The 24,947-nt window shown below is 39.5% G+C and overlaps 1 protein-coding gene across 4 annotated transcripts in view; it reads left to right on the top strand.

Moving 5' to 3' along the window:
* NRF1 (nuclear respiratory factor 1) overlaps positions 1 to 24,947 on the top strand; it is a 135,980-nt gene that overhangs the window by 73,953 nt on the left and 37,080 nt on the right. For 3 of the 4 annotated variants that reach the window (XM_082662085.1, XM_082662083.1, XM_082662084.1), the window contains exons 6-9: positions 10,253 to 10,411; positions 11,435 to 11,632; positions 12,696 to 12,797; positions 19,268 to 19,425. In XM_082662085.1, the coding sequence (XP_082518211.1) occupies positions 10,253 to 10,411; positions 11,435 to 11,632; positions 12,696 to 12,797; positions 19,268 to 19,425 (617 nt within the window). Of the gene's footprint in view, positions 1 to 10,252; positions 10,412 to 11,434; positions 11,633 to 12,695; positions 12,798 to 19,267; positions 19,426 to 19,613; positions 19,720 to 21,008; positions 21,068 to 24,947 lie in introns of all 4 variants that reach the window. The other variant, XM_082662086.1, reaches the window with a different exon arrangement.

The following is a 24,947-nucleotide window of genomic DNA, read 5'->3' as shown; positions in this document are numbered from 1 at the left end:
ACTAACCTCGGATTAAAAATATTGGGGGAAAATATTGCAGAAAGTTCCAAAAAGCAAAACTTGAATTTGCAGTGCTGCGCCTATTTACATAGCTTGTACATTGTATTAGGTATTTTGGTAATATAGAGATGGTGTAAAGTGTATGGGAGGATGTGTGTAGGCTATGTGCAAATACCGTGCCATTTTATATAAGGGACTTGAGCATCCTCGGATTTTGCTATCTGTGGTGGGGTCCTGGAACCAATCCCCCGCAGCTACCTAGGGGTGACTGTAGTACTCAGTCAATATCTGTTCAGTAAATGACCTAAGAGGCAGAGCAGAAATGAATCCAGGGCGTGGGTAACTGGGTCACAAGTCTCCTGAGTGGGTGTTCACTCACTGCAGACATTGATGCTGCAGCTCAGGAGATGGCGCTTTATTTTTACCTAAGTCTGAACTAACAACTTGGTTTGAAGTAATGCAGTATTTTAGAAATATAATGCTGAATTGTAATCTTTTGATTGTTGGATTCACAGATCTTTCTGTGGACACTTGAAGTATCTGGATAATGGTTCCGAAGGAAAGCGTTATCCAAACTTTTTTCCTGTCATTTCATACCTGCTGTTATTCTATCCCTAGGACCATTCTGACTGGTTAAAGAAGACATAAAGTGAATCTTATCTGATTAATGTACAGAATCTACTCAGTATCTCAGATAGAAAGTACATCTAAAGCTAACTAAGCTTCTGATTAAGAAGCTTACTTAATCAGAAGTAAGGAGTCATCATTAAGGAGAAGGAGTACACTATGTTTAGGTAAACTCCTCTCCTGCGATGGGCATGTTTTGCTTCTTTGTCAACATTTGGCGTGTTAGGTTGAAATAATCTGAGGTTTTTATTATATTAAATCATGGCTACTGATAATTAGGAAAATTTGGGGATGGTCACAGAAGTCAGAGCAAACAGTTTAATTTCACATTGGAGGTAAAACATTTAAAACTATTGTTTTCCATTTTTATGAAATATGCACTCAGTAGAGCTTGGTGCAGTGGTACATCCAAGGGAAGCTGATACTAAGTCATGAGTCGGTCTCAGAGGTACTTTGTTGGATGCATCTTGTTGGATGCATCTTCTTTATTGTTGTACATTCCCTCCTTACCCGTCTCACCACAGATGACGAGTAAAAAATAACGCATAACAAATAAAACAAACATGGTGAGGAGGAGTGAGCAGGGTGATGAAGAACCCAGCTTCCAGCTGAACAGGAATTTCTGAGGAGTCGGATCCTGCGGTTCCTCCCCCCACAACCCTTTTTTTTTTTTTTAAATTGTGTTTTATTTTGTTTTCCTTAAATATTTGCTTTCTTCTTAATGTTAGCAAAACACCTTTTTTTTTTTTTTAACTTATTGATCCTAAAGCCTTTCACTATTAATGGTAGTAAAAGCAGGGTTCTATTTCAAACCAAACCTAGATAGGCAAGGTTATGGGAGTATAAAGCATCATCAATAGAATATACATTGGTACAATTTTTCCAGAGGGCAGGTTGGCAAAATTTTAAATGTGCATGTCATGCCCTTCAAGTAAGCAAAGATGTATGCTCATGGCGTTGTTTACAGTAGGAAAGTCTGAGAACAGTGTGATTAAATAAATTATAATAGTGGTGTTTAGAATTTACATGGAAAGAAGAGCAGTTTAGCCCAAAAAAGAGACTATTAGTGACTGTGCAGTGAAATATTAGACACTAAAAATGATGATTTGCTCTCTATTGCAATAGAATAATACTGTGGTATATTAAATTAAAAACTAGTTATAAAATAGCATTTCTTATGTACTCTAATTTGAGGGGTTTAGGGTTTTATTTTTGTTTGTTTTCTTCTACTTGGGGCGGGGATGGCTAGATTTCCCCCCCCCCCCAGGGAATACAAGATTGAGTTAATTGATCTCATTTGTTTAAAACATGCACACGAAACTTGCCTGTATGTGTGTGAGTGTGTGTGAAACTTTAGATGGATATACACCAATATATTAACAGTGATTATATATGTGTGGTGGCATTATGGGTGATTTTCAGTGTTTTGTCTAATAAGCATGAATTTCTTTTATAACCATAGAAACCCCAAATTGAATTTATTTTAAAGTGTAAGTTTGTTGATGTTTCTGCTTTGTTTTGTCCAATGATTTTTTAATGTTCCAGTGAAGATGTCAACTCTTTTCTCTCTCTCTCTTATTTTTCTCTTCTGTAGCTACTGTGTATTGGAAGGCACAACACTAAGTTCTTTACGGGAGTATCTCATTTAAACCTTGCTCTCCAGTGAGAGAGAGAGAGAGAGAGAGAGAGAGAGAGAGAGAGAGAGAGAGAGAGTGTGTGTGTGTGTGTGTGTGTGTGTGTGTGTGTGTGTGTGTGTAATTTCTATTATAGTCAAGGAGGAAGAGCTCAGATATGGCCTGTAGCCATAAAGGACAACATAAGTTTAAGTGGACACCAATTCTAGAGTTGAAACCATATGGATAATTCATGACTTCCTTGAAGTGATAAAATTCCAGAATTATAAAAGTGCACTGGAATAGAGATGGACTTTGGGTTAACCAGACAGCTCTATTAATCATCTTATCTGCACTGAATGCTATGGAGATAACTGTGTTTATATTGATGACCCTAATTTACAAGTGTAATTCCATATACAATCCTAAGATGAGTTGTGAATCATCCAAAGAGAGTAAATTATATTCAATATTGTTCTAAAGTTATGTGTCCCATTATTTTAATTCTTTACAAATTAGGAAGTTAGCTGGAAGATCTAGTCTTTAAATCCCCGTTCTACTACATAGTAGCCTTGGTTCTCAGTTTCATCTTATGAAAGTGAGAATAATACCTGCCCTCCTACCTTATGGAGTTGGAGGAAGAAAAAATGAGATGTTATATTGGAAAGTACTTTGAAAACGAAGGAATTACACAAAGGTATTATTACTAATTATTAATACTAGTTATATACGTTATCTATATTAACTTTTGAATAATCTGAACATACCATTTCTCACCCATTTTTCACTTAGAGCAAGTTAATGAACCTACATTTTTTTTTTCTTTTTGCTCAGCAGTGAAGTGGCCAATACAGGTCATAATGTATTAAAAAACTGAGGCATAAAGAGAGGAAGCAACCTATGAAGCAAGCTAGTGACAAACAAATAGAACTTAGGGTGGAGTCCATATTGGCAGTGCTTTCTTCTGCCTCTCTCTCTCCTCCTGCCCCCATTACTGTCTCTCCCTCTTATTTTCAATGAAACTATACTGCCATCATCGCTCAGACTGAGTATCTCTGGTAATCTACACTGGACAGTTAACTGTTGTAAAAGAATTTCTTGACTTGCTCCAGCAACTATCAAAATTGTCTTCTGCAACAGGTTGAAGTTACATATAACATAGTATCTTAAATTCTGTGTGAGCTGAATGTCCTGATTCTTTCAGGAAGCGGCTCTGTAGTTGTGGTTTTTGTTGTGTTTTGCTTGTTGGTTTTGATAAAAGTGTAATTCTATACGAGTAAATAAAATGTTTACCTGAAAAACTTCTGTTTCTACTATTATAAATATATCTTGATTCTGAGAAAGTCTTTTTTGGTGTATGTGGTAAAAAACACATAGCTCTGCAGTATTTTTAGTGAAAAGATGAAAACTTGAATTTCTAGGCACCTTTAAGAATAGTGGCTAGTGGCTAGAACTTATCCTATTTCTGTCTGCTTCTTTTGTGTAAGAATTGAAGGAGGTTGAGAAAAGGCTTAGGAGAAGAAATCATTAATATGGTATAGATTCTGCAATCGCATTTACAATGAAATAATGAAGTCATCTTTTTCAGAGATTTTGAAAGCCAGGTCAGCAAAATTTTCTTGGATACTTCAGACCAGAGACCAGAGGATGGGCTAAATTGTGCTTCTCAAACTTCAGTATGCATAGGAATCACCTGAGAGTCTTGTTTGTTTAAATGCAGATTGTGAATCAGTAGGACTGGAGTGGGACCTGAGATTCTGCCTTCTAACTTCTAGGTGATGCCAATGCTGCTGACTCACAGACTACACTTTTTTGGGTTTTTTTTAACCTCTCTATTGGAGTATAATTGCTTTACAATGGTGTGTTAGTTTCTGCTTTATAACAAAGTGAATCAGCTGTACATATACATATATCCCCAGATCTCCTCCCTCTTGCGTCTCCCTCTCACCCTCCCTATCCCACCCCTCTAGGTGGTTACAGAGCACCGAGCTGATCTCCCTGTGCCATGCGGCTGCTTCCCACTAGCTATCTATTTTACATTTGGTAGTGTATATAAGTCCATGCCACTCTCTCCCTTCGTCCCTGTTTACCCTTCCCCCTCCCCGTGTCCTCAAGTCCATTCTCTACGACAGACTACATTTTGAGTTAAAGGACTTGTATTGTTTCTTATAGAGTCTTTAAGCAATAATTATGATTTTGCTAGTGGAAAATCAGTTATGTTCTTTACCACATTTGAGTCCTGTGGGAGTCTCTTGTTCTTGGGAGGTTGTTAATCTTTTTGGACTTTGTGTTAGAAGAGATCCAGGCAAAGAATATAATTATAGAAAAAATATCTCTGGAAAGACCAGTCCAGTATTACTGGTTAAAATCCACTCCTTTTCCCCCTCTCCCTTTCCTCTCCTCCCTTGAACTTATTGCCCTCCTGTTACTCTCACTGGGGCAATCTTCGTTGCTTTAATATTCCCTTGGAGTGATGATGCAACAGGATAGAAATTCTTTACAAGTTTTCAGGGGAAACCTTCAGAAGCACTCAACACAGCGACTGTTTCTTTGAAAGAAATTATTCACAGGGATTGACATGTTTTACTTAGAAACATTCATCAGTTATCAGTTTAGGTTTTTTGAGTATTGTTTTGTTTTGAAAAAGCATAGATCTGGCCTCTTCTACCTAAAGAGTAGAAAGTTATGCTAAGTGAAATATACCAAACACAAGGGACAAATATTTTGTGATTCCACTTACATGAGGTATCTAGAATGAGCAAATTCATAAAGACAAAGTAGAATAGATGTTACCAGTGGTTGGGGGAAGTAGAAATGGGGAATTATTGTTTAATAGGTACAGAGTTTTTGTTTGATGATGAACTCGTTCTGGAAATAGTGGTGATGGTTGTACAACATTGTGAATGTGCTTAGTGCCACTGAATTGTACATTGTAGAATGGTAAATGTCATGTTATGTATATTTTACTACAATTAAAAAAATTTTTTTTAAAGAAGAAGGGCTGGATAAAAAGTATTTAAATTAGTTCAGTGGTCCTTAAACTGGCTGCACAGTAGAACCACCTGGGGAACTTAAAATCCTAGTGCCCAGGCCACACTCCAGACCAATTAAGTCAGAATCTTTGGGGATGAGATATAGGCTTCTGCAGTGTTTAAACTCCCCGGGCAATTCCAGTGTGCAGCCAACTTTGAGAACCACTGTTGTAGATCACAGTTCCCAGCTGTTTCTCCTACTGTTGTGTCAGAATCTATGTGCAGAGTAGGCTTTTCTTACTGTCTGAAATGATCAATAAAGGTTGATGTATATGATGCCATTCCACATTTTGTAAATTTTAGGTAAGCAGGATGAGATTAAGGGAATATAATAGAACGCAGCATATTTTGAGAGTAAAATAATTGAGGGGTATATTCAGGAATACCAAGAGCAGGGAGCACGCATGTAAATTCCATATTCAGGACAGAACTAGATTAGGGAAAAGTAGTTGCATATTATATGACAGAATATCCAGAACAGATTAATATTTCTTTCAAATTAATAAGAAAATTAGAAAAATAAGCAAAGCATTACGAACAGTTGTAAAAAGGAAAAATAGTAAACATAAAAAGAGTCTCAGCCTCACTAGTAATGAAAATTAAATCATTTCCCTAACATCCGATGAGCCAAAATAAGAAAGCAGGGTAATTAAAAAATGTGAAGGTGACCCCTGGGGCTGCACGTGAACCCCCAGGCGCCCTGTGGCCTCGAGGCAGCTGGCAGGCAGGGGTCAGGACCTGCCCCAGCCTAGAGGCTGTGGACAATATACAGGTGACAGAGCTATGCTCTCATTTCCTTTTGGAAGCAAAATGAAGGAAAAACATGAAAACAAATTAAAGATTTAAAGCTTTTTTTTTTTTTTTAACGTGTGAAGGGAGGTTTTGAAATAATGGGTATTGTTCTGTACCATTGGTGGGAATAGGATTGACAAAGTCTTTTAGGAGGACAGTTAGGCAGTATCTATTAAAATGCATATACACTTTAACCAGCAATTCCACTTTTCTGCTACAGAAATACTCACAGGTGTGTTCAAAGAAGCATGTACAAGCACTGTAAACAACCTAAAAGTTTATCAATAGGAGAATGGTTAAATAAAATGGAAAAATCTATACTGTGGATACTAAGCAACTGTTTCTTTAAAAATGAGATTATTCTAGTTGTACTACTGTGAGAAGATCTCTATGGCAAAATGTTGAGTAGAAAAAGTGAGTTATACTAAAATATGTGAATACGTGTGTTTTCTTTCATCACATAAAACTGCCTTTCCAGCATGTATTTATGTAAATGCATAGAATTTGGCCTGTACGAAAGGATGTTCATCAAATTGATGCCTCTGGACAGGTGACTAGATTGGGGAAGGGTAGATCAAAAAGAGAGCTTTGACTTTATCTGTGTTATTTAAATTTTTATACAAAAGAGTACAACTAGGATAAGGTAGCAGAAACTGACTAATCTGAGACTCCTTCAAAGAGAAGGTGGAATTTTAAGAGCATTTTGATTAATGGGAGGGAGACAGTGTAATGGGTAGATGTGGTATGGAGATAGAGAAGCAGAAGTGTTGGCTTGAGAGAGGAGTGTCTTCATTGGCTGTCCCTTGAATTCTCTAATTTTATCTTTCCTTCCAAACTTGTTCTTCCCATGTTTCTATGAGAATGTGTTTTATGGGAAAATGCGATTAAGAGAAACCAGTGTTTCTGCTAGCACTACTACCGAACATGGGGATATAGGATTGGTGTTTCTAGTAAGGAAAGCCACTTTCATTATCTCTATGAACAGAGGTCAGTGGTACAAATAATTACCAAAAGTTAGCAAAAAAATCATTTTGCTTTTATTTTCTAATGCCCTTTAAATATCCATTTGAGTATGATTGGGACTGTCAACCTGGAAGTTCATAATTTTAAATTACAGTTATGAAGCCACCGTCTGAAAATTCTTCACTTTTCCTTCCCTGCTACATTGCTGTTTTCCTGTAGGGTATAGAAAACATCACCTTTCAATGTGGTTTGATTTTAGCTACCTTCTCTTTAAATCTGTTACATATTCTCTGATCTCTTCAGTAGATATGGAGTTGGCAAACATTTTGCTTTGAAAGGCCGTTTCTTGGTTACTGAACCTAAATGGACATCTGGAGCCTCAAAATTCCTCATCTCGGGTACATGCAGAGCAAAGAGAGAGGAAATGGGAGGAGAAGGGTACTTGGGAATATATAAGGATAATGCATTGTTGGACAGCAAAGTAACAAAATTTACAAGTGGAAAATTTCTAGCATAGTAAGAAATATTGTTTCATTTTGGCCAGATTAAAACTTTCAGTTTTAGAAAATCTTTTTTTTAAACCATCTGTGATCTCCACATAATCTTTACTATTGATTGCCACTGGCATGAATTTAATATCTTTTTTCTTTGCTGAGTGTGCCCTGGAAGGAGTGGTGTTTTCTACTCTCTGCTGGTTTGAGGTGGGCTTACTGACCACGCCGGGCACTTGAAGCCCATCTAGAGCCCTAAATTAGAATGAGAGGCCGGGAAAGCTTGTTGCAGCCCAATTAAAGGATAGCCGGAGAGGATAGGCTTTACCTTTGCTGATCCTGTTGATTGTCTCCCCTGCGGATTAAAGACAAACCTTCCTTAACAAGCGCATAGAGTAGCTTGGGTTTCCAAAACTCTCCAGGACCAGTAATTAATCCAACTGGTAATGAGAGCACAGTGCTGAATTCTGGAAAGGAATCATTTAACTCTTTCTATACTGGACAGCTCATTTACCCTTATTAATATCCCTTTATTAGCACTAGTTATTTGGGACAGTATGAAAATAGTCTGGTGGAAAATTGCTTCTTTCAGTGAAGTCACATTATCTTTGCACTTAAAAGCAAAGATTGTCCTTCATCTCTAAACTGTGCAGTCTTGAAAAGTTAACTTTTGTAGTAGAAAGAGCTTTTTGCCTCTTGTTTGATGTAGGGGCACATTTTGTACAGTTGATAGTTAGTACTTTAAAAAGCTAAGATCTGACTCTGAATTAGAACTTATTAATTTCACTCTGGGCCCATTTTTTTAACTTAATGAGGTTTTTGCCTGTGGAAGTAACCTTTCCTTTGTGCTGCTTCCGTTTCTCCTGCCTCTCATATTAGCCTCTACTGTCTTCTTCCTGGGGCTTTGAAACATTTCCCATCCAGAAATTCTAGCACATAAAACATCTTTTAAAAACTTTCATTTTTTGTTAATTTAGAGATATTTGGCCTTCTTATTTCATTATCTCCTCACTCTGCTGGGCGTGGATATAAAGAACTCTCCTTTTGGAGACTGGTAATGGGATTAAAAGAAAGAGGAAGACTTATAAAAGTCTGTGGTATGAGTTTATTTTGTTTATGCATCTGAGAAAGCTATTATTTCTTTATATGAAGAAATATAAATATTGTGTGTGAGGACTAAGCCTTTTCCTTCTCTATATAACTGAGGCTAGAAAAAGACACTCCCAGGAAGCCAGGATAAAGGGAAAAATGACTTTGAGATGCACTTTCTTAAAATAACTGAAGAAGTGACCTCATGAGCCAGCTGATAGCCTGGGTTTGCAAATGGATACATTTCTATTAGCCTGCTGCTTGATGCCACAGAGCCAAATATATAACGGAGTATATAATACCCTATCCTGCAGGCAGGAGACTGTCTGAGAGATGGGGGGCACTTAGAAGGAGGTGAAATGGCAGGCTTGGGGCAAGAATTAACGATGTAAGTACAGTCAGCAAGAACTATCTTTATTAGGTAAACATTACTGATTTGGTTTCATGCTTCCCTGTTATGTACTAATTTCTGTCATCTTCTGGTAAAATAGTATTTAAATGAGAACACTTGATATTTAAATAGGCTCTTTAATACAAGTTTTGCTGTACTCATTATCTCATTAATGCTTAAGTATTCCCATTTCTATTTTTTTTCTTTCTCTATTTTACGGCTACAAGCCCGTGTCCTTGCGTGTGACTCATACTAAAATTGTTCTCTCCTTTTGGTCTTAAGAGGCACTATGAGTGTGCTCTTAGATGAAGGATGCTGCTTATCTCTGGTATACTGTAGACCACCAGGTTCAAAGGAAAGCAGTAGGTCTGAGGAGGAAGATTATAACTTGATAAACTGCTTCTCTTGCCAAAAATCATTGTCAGCAATTGAGAATATTCACAAAGTAGGCTCCCCTTCTCCCCCAGTATACACACACAGCGTGGTTACCATGCCAGGCGATAAAGAAAGGTAGTTGTTTCTGTGGTTTAACATCTGTCTGGTCTGGATTTGATTTGTAAAATAAATTTGAATGAAATTCATTAAGATCAACACATGCTTCATTACGTATATCTATATGTCAGACTCATAGACATTGGACTATCTTACTAGAAACTTTTTAGAAGAGTTTTAGGGTTATTTTCCCTTTTTATTAAGTAAAGCCCATTTATTTTCATATATTTTGTGACCAATCATGTTACCAAACTCTCATTGTTTATAGTAGTTTTTTCATTTTATTCTCTGGGGATTTCCAGATACACAGTCATACCATTTACAAATAGTGGTGATTTTATCTGTTCGTCACCTCTTATTTCTCTCATCTAATTGTTCTGATTACTACCTCCAGAACAACATGTTGAAGACATATTGACCTTGACACCATAAATGCATGGGCGTTCTAGAAGGGAAATAAGCTATAGCATCAATAGTACCTTAGGGGGCAGAAATCAAACATGGGGGCAGATATTCTTGATCTTATAGGAGCAAGTGTATGAAATACAGCTTAAGATGTACTTTACCAACATATGTATAATTCTCCATCACCCATGGAGCTATAGTGACCTATGAGAAACAGACGGTTCTCACAGTCACATTTTGGGGCTCTCCATAACCCTCCAGGAAGGCTCTCTTTTATAATCTTAGAATTTGTTGAGAGGCACAAACACATCCCAGACGTCTTTCATGACTGCTGATGACCACACTCTTGTTTTCCAGGCCCAGCTTCGGGCGTTTATTCCAGAGATGCTGAAGTACTCCACAGGTCGGGGAAAACCAGGCTGGGGTAAAGAAAGCTGCAAGCCCATCTGGTGGCCTGAAGATATCCCATGGGCAAACGTTCGGAGCGATGTCCGCACAGAAGAGCAAAAGCAGAGGGTGAGGGTTCCTCTGGCCTGAGTTTCCTATTGCTTTTCCATTCTGAATCAACCACCTCATTTTTATTATTCTACTTCTTATGCTATAAAGTCTAAAAACATTTGTGTAATAGTCAAACCTGTCCCCCAAAAGAGGTTTGATATTCTCTGATTTATAGCCTTTCCCATCACTCCATCACTGTAAAGACTTGGGATGGCTCTGTGAATTTACACTTCTCTCTACATAGTTGCCTTTTGGAGCAGTTTTAATTTTATAAGGTGCTTGGAAAAACTAACGAAACTTGAAGTAAAAGGTATTAATCACTTTGAAGACTTGAAATGTCCTTATTTCTGATTAGCAAGCATCACTGTTGAAAATATAAATATAGAGAGATGTGAAGTTAGTGAAGTCTGCTGATAATGAAACTTATTTTAAAAAAGAAGAAAGACTAAACCAGGTGTCCTCCCTTACTTGTTCTGCATATTCATTTTTTTCAGTTAGCTTTAAAAATCTACTGAGGATCTCAAATAAAGGGACTTCCCTGGTGGTCCAGTGGTTAAGACTCCACACTCCCAATGCAGGGGGCCCGGGTTCGATCCCTGGTCAGGGAACTAGGTCCCTTATGCTGCAACTAAGAGCCCACATGCCACAACTGAAGATCCCACATGCTGCAGCGAAGATCCCGCGTGCCGCAACAGCAGACCCGGCACAACCAAATAAATAAATAAATAAATATTTTTTAAAATCTTAAATAAAATTCTTGACGAAAGAGTAACCTTCTTCTGTGAGAAGTTTAACAGTTGGCCTCAGGAAAACCCAAAAGTTAAACCCGACTTTGATCAGGAAGGAAACCAGTGTGAAATTGTTGGTACTTGGTGCTGAATTTCTTTATGTCCAAATCGGTCTGTGGGAAATAATCCTGAGAGAGTTACTCCATGCAAGTTTGGTTTGGTTTGATAAATAAGCAGCTGCTTATTCCACAGTAGAACTGAATAACCAACATTCTTTGTGACTTAATGTGCTTTTCTGGTCTTTTGATGACAGGTTTCATGGACCCAGGCACTACGGACCATAGTTAAAAACTGTTATAAACAGCATGGGCGGGAGGACCTTTTGTATGCTTTTGAAGATCAGCAAACACAAACACAGGCCACAACCACACACAGTATAGCCCATCTTGTACCATCACAGACTGTAGTCCAGACCTTTAGTAACCCTGATGGCACTGTCTCGCTTATCCAGGTGAGTAAACCTTCTGGTTACCAGATTGTGATTTCTGAGGCAGATCAGTGGGCACCTCACCTCAGACTGGAGAAAGTTGTCTTTTTTTTTTTTTTTTTAATTTATTTAATTTATTTAATTTATTTATTTTTGGCTGCGTTGGGTCTTCATTGCTGTGTGCTGGCTTTCTGTAGTTGCAGCGAGTGGGGGCTACTCTTTGTTGTGGTGCGTGGGCTTCTCATTGTGGTGGCTTCTCTTGTTGCGGAGCATGGGCTCTAGGCGCACGGGCTTCAGTAGTTGTGGCATGTGGGCTCAGTAGTTGTGGCTCGCATGCTCTAGAGCACAGGCTCAGTGGTTGTGGCATGTGGCCTCAGTAGTTGTGGCTCGCATGCTCTAGAGCTCAGGCTCAGTAGTTGTGACACATGGACTTAGTTGCTCTGCGGCATATGGGATCTTCCCAGACCAGGTCTCAAACCCGTGTCCCCTGCATTGGCAGGCGGATTCTTAACCACTGCGCCACCAGGGAAGTCCAAGAAAGTTGTTTTTATATAAATTCTTGTATTAATTTTATACAGCTCCCCAAGATCTTCCTACCTGAACTCTATTTTTTGAATAATATTTTAAATTGTTTGCATTTTGCTAAATACAAAGCTATAGGTAGCATTTCTAGACATTTCCAAATCAAAGCACTGTAAAAATGGCTTCCTTTTTTTTACCATTTCACTCTCTCAGTGGCCAGGAAATATTCCTTCTGAATTACCACTTCTGAGGTGAAACGCAATTTGATGGTAGATAGAGGGAGCGTCTAAAATTCAGATTGGGGAGAGAGTAGAAAGTTGGTTGACTGACACTGGGCACCAATGATGAAACATGATGGCTTCTCATAGTGACTTATATGGTTGAAGTAAAACTCTGAAACTCATGTTAGTGTCTGAGATGTGATTTTAGTAATTCATTTCATATTACAAGGCATATTAATCATTACCTCTGCTGAATTTGGGATTATCTGAATCTTAACTTCTGAGTAAAGGAGAGGTTGAAGGATCCATCCACTGATACATCACTTTCCATGTTTTTTCTTTAGGTTGGTACAGGGGCAACAGTAGCCACATTGGCTGATGCTTCAGAATTGCCAACCACAGTCACTGTTGCCCAAGTGAATTATTCTGCTGTGGCTGATGGAGAGGTAAGAAAGGATTCCATCTGTTTCCACTTAAATACTCAAATGTATAGGTGAGGGATAGGGAGGGTCCAGAAGATGAAGAGACTGTAAGTAGCCTACACGTCTGTAGCATTGTTTTATTTAAACCGTTTAAGACATCACACCATGTCAGTTTTGTGAAGCAGCTTACTCTGTGTATGTTAATTATAACAGTCGAAAGTTATGGATCCTGATGATTCAGGCATAACTGTCAGGAACTTACAATTGTATATTTGTAACATAGGATTTAGTACTTTTATGCTGTGAATCCCAAAGAATTTAATCTTTGGACTTTATGAAAAAAATTAGATCATTAAATCTAAAGCTGACTAAAACATTCTTTGAAGGGATAGATATATTTGTAAATCAGTAGACATGATTTATTGCATTTTAAATGAGCCTTTGAAAAGACTTCACAAGAAAATCCTTTCCTGGGAATTCCCTGGAGGCCCAGTGGTTAGGACTCGGTCATAGTGCTTTCACTGCTGTGGCCTGAGTTCAATCCCTGGTCAGGGAACTAAGATCCCACAAGCTGTGTGGCACGGCCAGAAGAAAAAAAAAAAAAGGAACAGGAAAATCCTTCCCTATCAAAACTGAGATAATTATGGGATGTTAACTTAAAGGAAGGTAACTAACCTTTATTGACACTCGGTAAACTAAGCACTCCTCAACCCTAGGAAGTGTAGGTTCTGTTATCATCTTTGCTTTATACATGACGAAACTGAAAGGTTAGGTGACTTGCCCAAAGGCACAGTGTAAGTGTTGAAGCTGGGTAACACAATTAGAAAAATGTTGTCTAAGCTCTGAGCCATTAGTGAAGTTCAGGAAAGGGTTTGTTAAGTCACTGTGGACTTTTCACCTAAAGGTTATACTTCTGAAATTTGAAAAATAGTCAACAAATGTCAAAGAGCAATATCAGAAATAAAGCTAAAAATATTATCTCACCCTTGTTCAAAACCATGGAATATTTCCACTCAGAACACCACAAAATCACTATCATTTGTGCATCTCAGGAAAGGGAGAGAACTGATACAGGGTCATGGCTAGCAAGGTGAAGAGAGATACAGCAGGCTCCTGTCAGCCAGCATGTGTTGAGCCCCCCGCTGTGCTGCAGTTGAGGTGTTAGATACGTAGCGTTGATTTACACAGGAACCCAGCTCTCAGGGAGAGAGAAGCATCTGCATAAATGAACTGTGGTTCCTGCTGTCAGAGAGGCTGCAAAGTGGTCTGTAGCTTCAAGAGAGAGTGTTTCCAGTGAGGGAGCCTGGGAAGGTTTGGGGCAGGAGCTACCCTTTGCTGTTCCAGTATAGAAAGGTAGAAGTCAACAGATCTACTTTTAAAGGTATATAAACATCATGAAAGAGAATGGATTAGCTGAGGGGAAAATTCGTCAGTCCCCACACACTAAAACTAGAGGACAGACACTCCTTGAAGTGTGAAAGAGGTAGCAAAGACAGTGGTGGGTACATTTATGGGATTTGTTACTTTTTACTTTTTGACTCAGTCAAAGTTATTTAGGCATCTCCCTACTGAATGTTTCCTGGGTACTCTCTTAAAGAAAGTAACTTTGAGTTGCTTAAACACTTCTCTAGAGAGTAATTCTTTGAAACCCATTTTACAGAATAACTTCACACAACCAATGTATCCAAAAGTTCATGGAAAATATGAAGGATACAAAAATCTTAGTCACATATCTATGGCTTTTCCAGCACACTGATGTCGTTCTAAAGTCATCGTGTGGAAGTGTGTGAATGATATTTACAAATAACCTGTTAGTTAATACCCAGATTCAGTCAGATTAAAAAAATTCTAACTCCACACTTACAATGAAACAAAAATATGAAGAAAAGAAGCATAGGTTATCTCAGAAAGTGGCTAAATGTTTTAGAGTCTATAGTTTGCTTCTATGTGCCTTCTGATTAGATGTTGACATGGTTGTCAGCATCTTAGTTTTGAGCCATGAGGACTGTAATTAGAATATCTCACTGACTTGGGACAGATAAGACCATATCAAGCCAACAAAGCATTGCATCAGGTGCCTCAGTAGAAACATCCTACTGCCTGTATGTAGCATTGTTTCTCCAAGGAACAGAAAGTTATTTACAAAAATAAACAATACCTATACTTCTGGAAGTTTTAAGGTTATTTTGTTATCCTAGCCTTGCCAGTGAGAGCTCTTACATTAGATCATACTGCATTTAACATCCAGTTAGTTGCAATTGGTTACATTTATAAGAAGGACCTTCTGTGGGCCTGTCTCTTCTGGTAATAAAATGGTCTCCCAACTCTGAGTACTCTGTGTGCTGAGAATATCGAATAATCTAAGTAGTTATAAAGAAACCAAAAGAATCTCTAACCTAATGCAACTTAAAACTAATTAGGGACACAGAACAAATTACATAAACATTTAGTAATGAATAAGGAAATAATTTCAAAATAATATGAAATAAACTATATATATTGATTTCAAAATACACAATTTCCATTTTGATGGCATATTTACAGTACAAATGGATTTGAGAATTTATTCTGTGGTAAGACCACCAGTTGGTATGGGTGATATTAATTGCATTATGTGTCAGAAAAATTGAAATTTGAAAGAGAAATGATATCTGATAATAGTAGGACATGTGCTTCTGTTAGAAGAAGAAACTAAAGCACAGAGACATTAGAGACATGAATTTTAAACTGAACCATCAACACATGTAACAGTTTTGAAGTAGCACAGCTTATTTTAGGTGGGGTTTTTTTGAATATCAATTTATGAATATCAATTGAATATCAGTTTATTTGAAATATAGGTATGCTGAAGAGCAAGTAGGGAGATCTGAATAAAGGAACATGTTCTTCATCTATCCATTAAGTACATGCTTTCTGAGCCCTGTGCCAGACACTATGTATACTATAGGTAGAGGAGAGTAAAGACCATTCTTGGACTTCCCTGGTGGCGCAGTGGTTGAGAGTCCACCTGCCGATGCAGGGGACACGGGTTCGTGCCCCGGTCCGGGAAGATCCCATATGCCGCGGAGCGGCTGGGCCCGTGAGCCATGGCCGTTGAGCCTGTGCGTCCGGAGCCTGTGCTCCGCAACGGGAGAGGCCACAACAGTGAGAGGCCCGCGTACTGAAAAGAAAAAAAAAAAAAAAAAAAAAAAGACCATTCTTGCTCTTAAGGAGCACACAGGTAGGTGGTAGAGAATAACACATCAGAGAAAATGGCAATCAGATAAGGATCTAGTAGAAGCAAGCCCAGGGTACTGTGGAACCCAGAGGAGAGGTCCTGAGCCTTGAACTATAGGGAGTTGTCTTTAAGTGGAGTTGTCTTGGCTCTAATCTCACCTGAGCTCAGACTAGAGGGGTGAACAGGAAGCAAAGGATGGGAGTTGTGTTCCTCTCAAAGGGAGCATCACATGCAGTGCATCACAGTGTGAAAGTGTGGAAAAGCCAAGGTGGTTCACGATAGCAAGAGAGACAAGGATAGCCACAGTTTGAAGGGCCTCACTGTAGTGGGTCTCTCTCAGAAAAGCACAGAAGCTAACTGTACATCTTCTGAATATCTTTCCCTTCTAGAGTTTGTGGCCTTTCTCTGGGACATGGTGACATCCAGGCATAGATAACCACACAGTGGCTCCCAAAAGATGGAAAGGGAGCACAGCAAGAGCTCAAGCAAACACAACTCTAAAGCACTGAGACTCAAGAATAGGAAATTCCAAAGAAGCCTTAACACTTAAGCTGATTTATTTATTACCTGTCATTACTCTGAATAGAAATCTCTTCATCTGCTTCTTCCCACTTCTCCACCCTTTACCACCATCCATTAATCTTTTGTGCCACAAATTTAACTTCCTTAAAGTATACTGTGTATGGCAACATTCTAATACCATTTTCACTACAAATATAGCTGTAACCGAATGTATATGTATTAAGTTGCTGCCGTAGAGTATGAGTACTTGAGAGAGCTGCACTGGGCCATACTCAGCAATGGGATGGGCAGAAATATAGAGGGGCAGATCTGGAAAGAGGAAAATGCTACAGAGCTGGCCAGCTTCAGCTGGTGTTCTGAGTGGAATCATCAACCATCTATGGATTGGCAGTGTAACTTGCCATCTAAAGTGGCGTTGTTTGCAGTGATGCTCATTGGAATAATGAGATCAAAGAGGTAATACCTTAAGAAGCAAGAGTTTCGTGAATTCCTGAGTGGGCAACTTTGCAGCTCTACAGGAAGGAAGTAGGGTATCTCTGGCTCTTAATGTTGGGCCCTGGAGGCTTGCTGGCACAGCCCACTGTCTATAAGAACTCAGGGCGAATACTAATGTAGCTCAAAGGAATGTCTCATTCTCTGGGGAGCTTTTGACAAACATTTGGAGGAGCACTGTGACAATCCAAGTATAGCAGTAGAGCCAAAGCGGGAGGCATTTTATTTTATTTTATTTTAAATTTTGTTTATTTTATTTTTGGCTGTGTTGTGTCTTCGTTGCTGTGCATGGGCTTTCTCTAGTTGCGGTGGGCGGAGCCATTCTTCGTTGTGGTACACGGGCTTCTCACTGCGGTGGCTTCTCTTGCTGTGGAGCATGGGCTCTAGGCGCGTGGGCTTCAGTAGTTGTGACACGTGGGCTCAGTATTGTGGCTCACGGGCTCAAGAGCGCAGGCTCAGTAGTTGTGGGGCTTGGGCTTAGTTGCTCCGCGGCATGTGGGATCTTCCTGGACCAGGGCTCGAACCTGTGTCCCCTGCATTGGCAGGCGGATTCTTAACCATTGCACCACCAGGGAAGTCCCGCGGGAGGCACTTTAAGTATCTGTGTCTCCTAGAGCTTGTGACACTTTCTTTGGGACACAGTAACATGAAGGCGCAAGTTTACCACTCACTGGGCCCCAGAAAGAGCTCCAGTAAACACAGCTAACATCCTGAGACCTGAGTCTGTAGAAATAGTATACATGAGCTGCTTGATTTATCACCTACCGTATTTTAGAATAAAAACTGCTTTCACTACCCCTGCTGCTTTTTGGTTTTGGTGGAGGAGTGGGGGCGGGGGGCGAGGGGATACTTAACCAGTATTTATTGAGCAAAATGGACTGAAGTAGCTAGATTCAGGTATCCAGGACTGAAAAAAAATCTCTAAACGGCGAAGCATTGTACTAAAGTCAGTGGTTCTCAACCCGGGGCAACCCCTATACCCCTCAGAGAGGACATTTGGCAATGTCTGGAGATATTTTTGATTATCATGACTGGGGAGGATGTATTAGCATCTACCGGGTAGAAACCAAGGATGCTGCTAAACATCCTACAATCCACAGGACAGACCTCACAACAAAGAATTATTTAACCCAGAATGTTAATAGTGCTGTTGTTGAGAAACCCTGTTCTAGATCTAGAAAAGCTGAATTCTAATCTACTCTGTATAACCAGATAGTATGTTTTTGTTTGTTTGTTTTGTTGCTTGTTTCGTTTCTTCATAATTCCTCCCCAGTAAAAGAAAAGCAGGTTTTGCTACATTAAAAAAATTGTTTACGGAGTTTGGCAGTTTCCATCAAAAATAAAAATACAAAATAATTTTGATATATAATTCCACTTCTAGGAATTTACTCAGTCAGTAGACTCACATAAACTATACAAAGTAGTGTATAAGGATATTCATCACAGTACTGTTTGTAATAGCAAAACACTGGAAACTACCTAAATGCCCATTAAAAGATGTCTGGTTAAGTAAATCATGGTGTATCCATATAATATAATGCTATGCAGCCATTATTATGAATCATGAATGAGTGAAGCAGGTTGATACATTCCAAAGTAAAATCATTTCAGAGCTGTATTGTTTATGAAAAAAAGCAAGGTACAAAAAGCATGTAGCAAGTACTGCCATTTTTCTTGAGTGTGTGTATGTGTATGTGTAAATATGCTCACATATCAAGAGAATATCCCTGCAAAGATGCATGAGAAATAGAGAAATAGGTAACAACAGTGGCCTTTGGGTGAAGGGTCTGGAGTACTGGCATTATATTCCCTTTGGTACAGTTTGAATTTTTTTAGAATTATACTTATGATTTATTCAGAAACTTTAATTTTAGAATAGGTACTATATTGATATGACTCAGATATTTCAAAATTTATGTAAAAGGATGCAATGGAAAATCTTCTTTCTGCCTTCTATCCAACCTATTCCCACAACAACTTCCTCTGCACACACTGAGGAAAATATTTTCAATGGTTTCTTTTGTGTCCTTCCAGAGTTTCTTTACGCAAATATAAGCAAATTCAAATATATATTCTAATACCCCCCTTTTTAACACCAAAGATATGCTAAAAACCCTGTTCTATACGTTGTAATTCATGTTTATTTAAAAGTATGTATGTATTTGGCTGAGCACATAGCAGTTTTTTAGAAAAATGACTTTTAAAAATCATAATCCTTTTGTGAGTTTGATTTTTTTAACTATCATGTCCTTTTCTGCCTCAGGTGGAACAAAATTGGGCCACGTTACAAGGAGGTGAGATGACCATCCAGACGACACAAGCATCAGAGGCTACCCAGGCAGTGGCATCATTGGCAGAGGCTGCAGTGGCAGCTTCTCAGGAGATGCAGCAGGGAGCCACAGTCACCATGGCACTCAACAGGTGGAGGCAGGGGTGGGCGATAAAAGAGGAGGTCGAATCTGTCCCTGTATACAGATGTAAAGAGAAATGTTGTACCTCAGTTTGTCACAATTGGCATTTGGAACTTAATACCCTTAACCCATAGGATACTGTAAGTTGTTTTATAATCAGCCCTCACCTACTGCATTCCCATCCTATCCCATCCCCAGCAACCAGTCCAGCCTGACTTCCAGCTCAAGCCTTCTGGTCAAGGGACATGGGTCCCTTTTGCTTTATCCTATTCTGTGCTCCTTAACAGACCAAAAGCAGCAAGATGTAAGTACTTTGTGTTTTTAAAGGGACCAAAGGATGTAATAAAAAATCAAGAAGCTTCAGGATTGATTTTCCTTTTATCCTACTAAGAAACTGCTTTTTGTTATGGCTATTAATCCATGTTTTAGCTGGTCAGGAGCTGACTTTACTGACTTTCAGGAAGTTTGTTTCCCTTGCTTATCAGTGACTTCGAAATAAAATAAGTTTTGGATTATTGGGAGAAACTGAATTTTTTTTCTTCAGATATGTTTAGGAAGGATACTGCAGAATGGAATACTCTAGTAAGAGGTAATTTCCAAAACTAAATTGTTTTGTTCTGTGCTTGGTTCCTTCTATTCGTTGTTGACAGAAAAAAATCATCCCCATATTATTCTTCTTGTTGTTCATTGCTTACACAATTTTATTTTCAATGGACCCAGACCTTTTAACTAATGGTTAAGAGTGTGTGCTTTGAAGCCAGGCTACTTGGGTTTGAATCCCAGCTCTGTCACTTACTAGCTGTTTGACCTTGGGTGATTTACTTGAGCTCAATGCCAAGGCTTTCCTCTATGTAAAATGGGGGGGGGGTAAAAACAGTGCCTACTTTGTAGGGGTGCTGTGAGAATGGGAAAAGTCAATGCATGTGAAATCCTTAGTTCAGTGCCCAGCATATGGTAAGGTTGCTGTTAACATTATGTGCAGCAGCTGTTAGCCTCAAATAGTCTTTGAACTCTTGCGACATGCCAGCACTCTACTGGGTAAGGCTGTAAATAAAGAATGCTCTAAGATATAAGGTCTGCCTTGAAAGAAATCATACTGTGAATGGGGAGATTGATTTAAGTAAAACACTTAGCAAACATATTACTCAGAGTGTAATTTACTGTCCAAATGTATGGTGTAGACTATGAACATAGTAGGAATTCAGAGTAAGGGGATCACTTCCTCCAAAATATGAAAATCAGCTGAAGTTTAGGTTGGCTGTGGTAGACACTAGAAAGCCTTGATAGGCTTATGTACAGAAGATTTCCATCAAGCTGTATAGTATAGTGGCTGAGAAGAGGGTTCTGAGCTTGTATAGATTCAGGTTTGAATCCTTCCTCTGCCATTTAGTTGCCATTTGATCTGGAGAAATTTAACCCCTGAGCATTAGTCTCATCATCATTATAATAAGGATAATTTTCATCATGTAGAATCATAAAGATTCAATGAAATGATGTATATAAAACTCTCGTCAAAGTGTCTGGCCTGTAATTAGCATTTCAAGAATTATACTTATTATCATTTAACTTATATTTTAAAATTTGTCTACTTAGAATTGTTTACAGCGAGAAGAGATTAAAAGTAGAAGGCCAGTTAAGAAGAGGCAGTCCAGGTATGACTTGTCAAAGGCGTGGAAACTAGTAGTAAGAGTGGAGATAAAGTGACTGATTTTGAAGGAAGTATGGTAAGGACTTGGTGGTTGGTCAGGTATAAAAAACTGAAACATACACAAACGCTTCTCCTTCCAGAGTTACCAGTGAGTCCCTGAGTGACCTGGGATAGAAACTTTTTTCTTAGCCCATTGAACCATATCACTTTTCAGTAACATGAAAGTCTTATTTGATTCCTTACACTTTGACTCAATCCTACTTGTACCTTTGAGAGAGGACACACAGATAAACTTCCTGAAAGCTATGGCCAGAGTGAAACCCTCCTTCCTTTTGGTCCGGTAACCCCTCACTGTAGCATGGGGTCTAAAAGGCCACCATCAAAGACCAGAAAAACTTCATTTCATCGAGCCAGCACCTTTGCTATTCCAGTGAAGTGGGAGTGTCCTGGGAACCCTGTACACAGTGGAAAACATGAAGCACATTCTGGCTTCCTTTAGTGTAAGGACCAGGGCTTATTTCTAAAGGCAAGGAGGGTAATGGTTTCCCCTGAGGGCTTGTTAACACACTCAGATGCAGCTGAGGTGGCTACAGTGTTTACTCCAAAGGAAGGAGAATATGGTTCACTGCGGCATGTAGGAGTAAAGAGATGTTGAAATCTGTTTGCAATCAGATAGTTCAACACCCCATGAGTGTTGGGGGATGGTGTGTTGCAGCCTCTGCTGAGGGTGAAGAAACCAAGCCTGGCAGTGAAGACTAGACTATAGCAGGCTACTAGGGGAACATCATGGGCTTCTAATTCCAGGAGCAGTAACCCACTGTCTAACGTCAGGAGGATTGGACTTAAGACACAAGCCCTTTGTGTTTGCTTCTCTATGGGATGAGACCCATTCCCAGCCTCTCCAAAGAATTCATTGCTGGAAGTCGTCTTAGTGAAAAGTACACTGCGTGGTACTTTGTTCCTGTGGTAACAAAACGATTTCCTAGAGCTGCTCCCTTCCAGCCTCTCTTTTTCAGGTGCAGATGGAACAAGCATGGTTCTCTAACAATCACCTGCACCTCTGCTGCACTGTAAACAGCAGATGTGGGTGCAGAGCAAAGAGAGAGAGGCAGGCTACATGGAATGGCAGCTGGAGAACAAGAAGGCAGAGGGGTTCTCTCAACTGTAGAGGGGAAAGGGGATCAGGACAGGTGCAGGACAGACCTTTTTTTCAACCATGCTGTTAAAAGAATTTTGTATAGCAAGTTAGAATGAGGGCCCTGGGCTCAGACAACCTGTAGCCCACCCTCCATACCCAAAAGGGGTATGGAGAAATTGTCATTTAAAAATCTAGAAGCTAGTTAATTTTAATTATTTTCAAAATACAGAATAAATTAACACTTTTAGGAAGGAGATGGAGAGAGAATCAAAGTGAACAAATGAAAAGCAGAGCGTCACACCTCAGACCTGTTCACCCTGAACAACCAGACAGGAAATGAAATCATCATTTGCTTGTTGCAATACAGTGATTAATTTGAAGTTTCAGGTCGTTGGTTAAGTTGTCCTAGACTTACATTCCCTCTTACACAAGTCCTGCAAAGCCAGTACAGTCCTTGCACATAGAGACAGATACATGATAAATATTGGTAGACTGAATCTACATTTGCTCTGGTAGAAATTTATGTGATGTTGTTGACAGGAAGACAGTTTTTACTGAGTGTCTACTGTGTGTAGTGCTGTGACTCAGTGCTATGGGGAAACAAATGCTCAAGAAAGTTAGAGTTGCTGTTCTTTTGCTGTGAAGAGACTTTGCTTAAAGAAAAGAAGTGAATCATATTTTTAAAGAAAAACTTACTCTTACCTTTTTTTTTTTTTTTTTTTTTTTTGCGGTACGCAGGCCTCTCACTGTTGTGGCCTCTCCTGTTGCGGAGCACAGGCTCCAGGCACGCAGGCTCAGCGGCCATGGCTCACGGGCCCAGCCGCTCCGCTGCATGTGGGATCCTCCCGGACCGGGGCACGAACCCGTGTCCCCTGCATCGGCAGGCGGACTCTTAACCACTGCGCCACCAGGGAAGCCCAACTCTTACCATTTTTTAAAATGAAAATATTGACTTAAAATTAGAGATCTTACTAAAATAAAACATGGCTTTAATATATGAACTTGTATTTATTTGTCCAGTAACATGGGATGGACAACCTAGATCAGAAATCCTCTCTGGAAATAAGAGGACAGGGACTATGCAAGTGCCTCTTTTTCCTATAGGTGAAGGTGGGACACTTGCAGATAAAACGTTGACAGAAGAAAAGGTGGGGGGGGGCTTGTTAGAAACTTCTCATTTGTAACTGGTTTGGAAATGACTTTTGTCGAAAAATTGCTAAGTGGTAGCTTAGAGACATTTTGATCCCTACTCACCTTTTAAGTGAAGGTAACCTTTTTCTCGCAGTACAGTTTGATCACTTCCCATGAAGTCTAATGGTTAGAATAGACTTGGGAGTGATAGTCTGCTGACCACAGGTGTCACCATTGTCTTTTGCACCATGTAAAAGATCCATCCGTTGCTGCTTTGCCCCGGCCCCTGACCAGGGCACGCAGTAACTATCCTCACCGACCTGTGGACCTGTCATCCCTGTTGGACCCCTCATCGCTGGCATCCCAGATTGCTTTAGTTGTTGCTGCTTCACAGCTTTTCTTCCAGCATAACATATTTTAGAAAGGCACTAAAGAAAACTGACTTCAAATATTTAGAGCTTCAGACATTATAAAATGGGTATGACTGGATACAGGGACTCTTCTGGGTCAGGGCTTGGGTGGCTGCTCTCCCCCTCATAGCCTGTGAAATTTCACCCTGCAAGCATGTGTCCAAGAGTGGCAGGACGTCACCTTTGATGGTCATAGAAATAAGATTATTGTAGATTGTGATAAAAACAGTGGGGAAATGAGCAGTTGCTGAGGTAACCTGTAAACACAGCTCCTATTTCCATATAAACAGTTCTCATATACCAGCTTTCTTTTTCAAAATACCACACAGCTGAAGCATTTTCCAAAGAATATCCTTTTTGGCTTTCCATGAAGTCTCAGGTCAGAGTGTTAAATATTTTTATCGTTAATCCGTGATAGCTGAACGCTGCAGAATTGGCTGGTAATATTATTTGACACAAGTTTCTCAGAAAAATATTAAAAGTTAAGGGTCTAGGCACTAAATAATCATTCGTTTTACTATCTCAAATAATTATAAAGCATCCTAAAATTAAAATCTACCTTGTAAAAGGTAAAGAATAGCCTTAGTACTAATTCCAGATCCAGGGTCCACTTTGGCTCTGAATTCATGTTACAGATACTATGGAATGACTGGCTGTGGGTATCACATCGGAAGTACGTTTTAGCACAGAGATTGATCTTAGCTTTTAAAGGGGCTACGTGGAAACTCTATGATTCTGTTCAGCTTTTTGCTCAACCTCAATTCCGTCCCCAAATTTTTTATAAAGGAAGTAAATAAATTTGAAATATGTAATCATGATCTTGAACTAAGTTAAAGGAAGCCTGGAAATTAAAAGTTACCACAGCTGAACAACTAGAAAAGGGGGTGGGGGGAATCAGCAGTTTTACATTTAACTTATTATTTTGAATAAATGTCAAAGAATATTTATATGGGGAAATGCCAAGTTAGGTAAGAAAAGCAGGCTATAAAACTGTGTGTACAGTATGATCCTGATTATCTGTTTAAAGTTGTGTTTAAGATTAGAAGGAGGGGGCTTCCCTGGTGGCGCAGTGGTTTAGAGTCCGCCTGCCGATGCAGGGGACACGGGTTCGTGCCCCGGTCCGGGTAGATCCCACATGCCGCGGAGCGGCTGGGCCTGTGAGCCATGGCCGCTGGGCCTGCGTGTCCAGGGCCTGTGCTCTGCAA

Source organism: Grampus griseus (genome assembly GCF_964374135.1).
Source record: "Grampus griseus genome assembly, chromosome: 9".
Taxonomy (NCBI): Eukaryota; Metazoa; Chordata; class Mammalia; order Artiodactyla; family Delphinidae; genus Grampus; species Grampus griseus.
The sequence above is the reverse complement of the archived record's forward strand: the minus strand, read 5'-3'. Positions and strand labels throughout refer to the sequence as shown.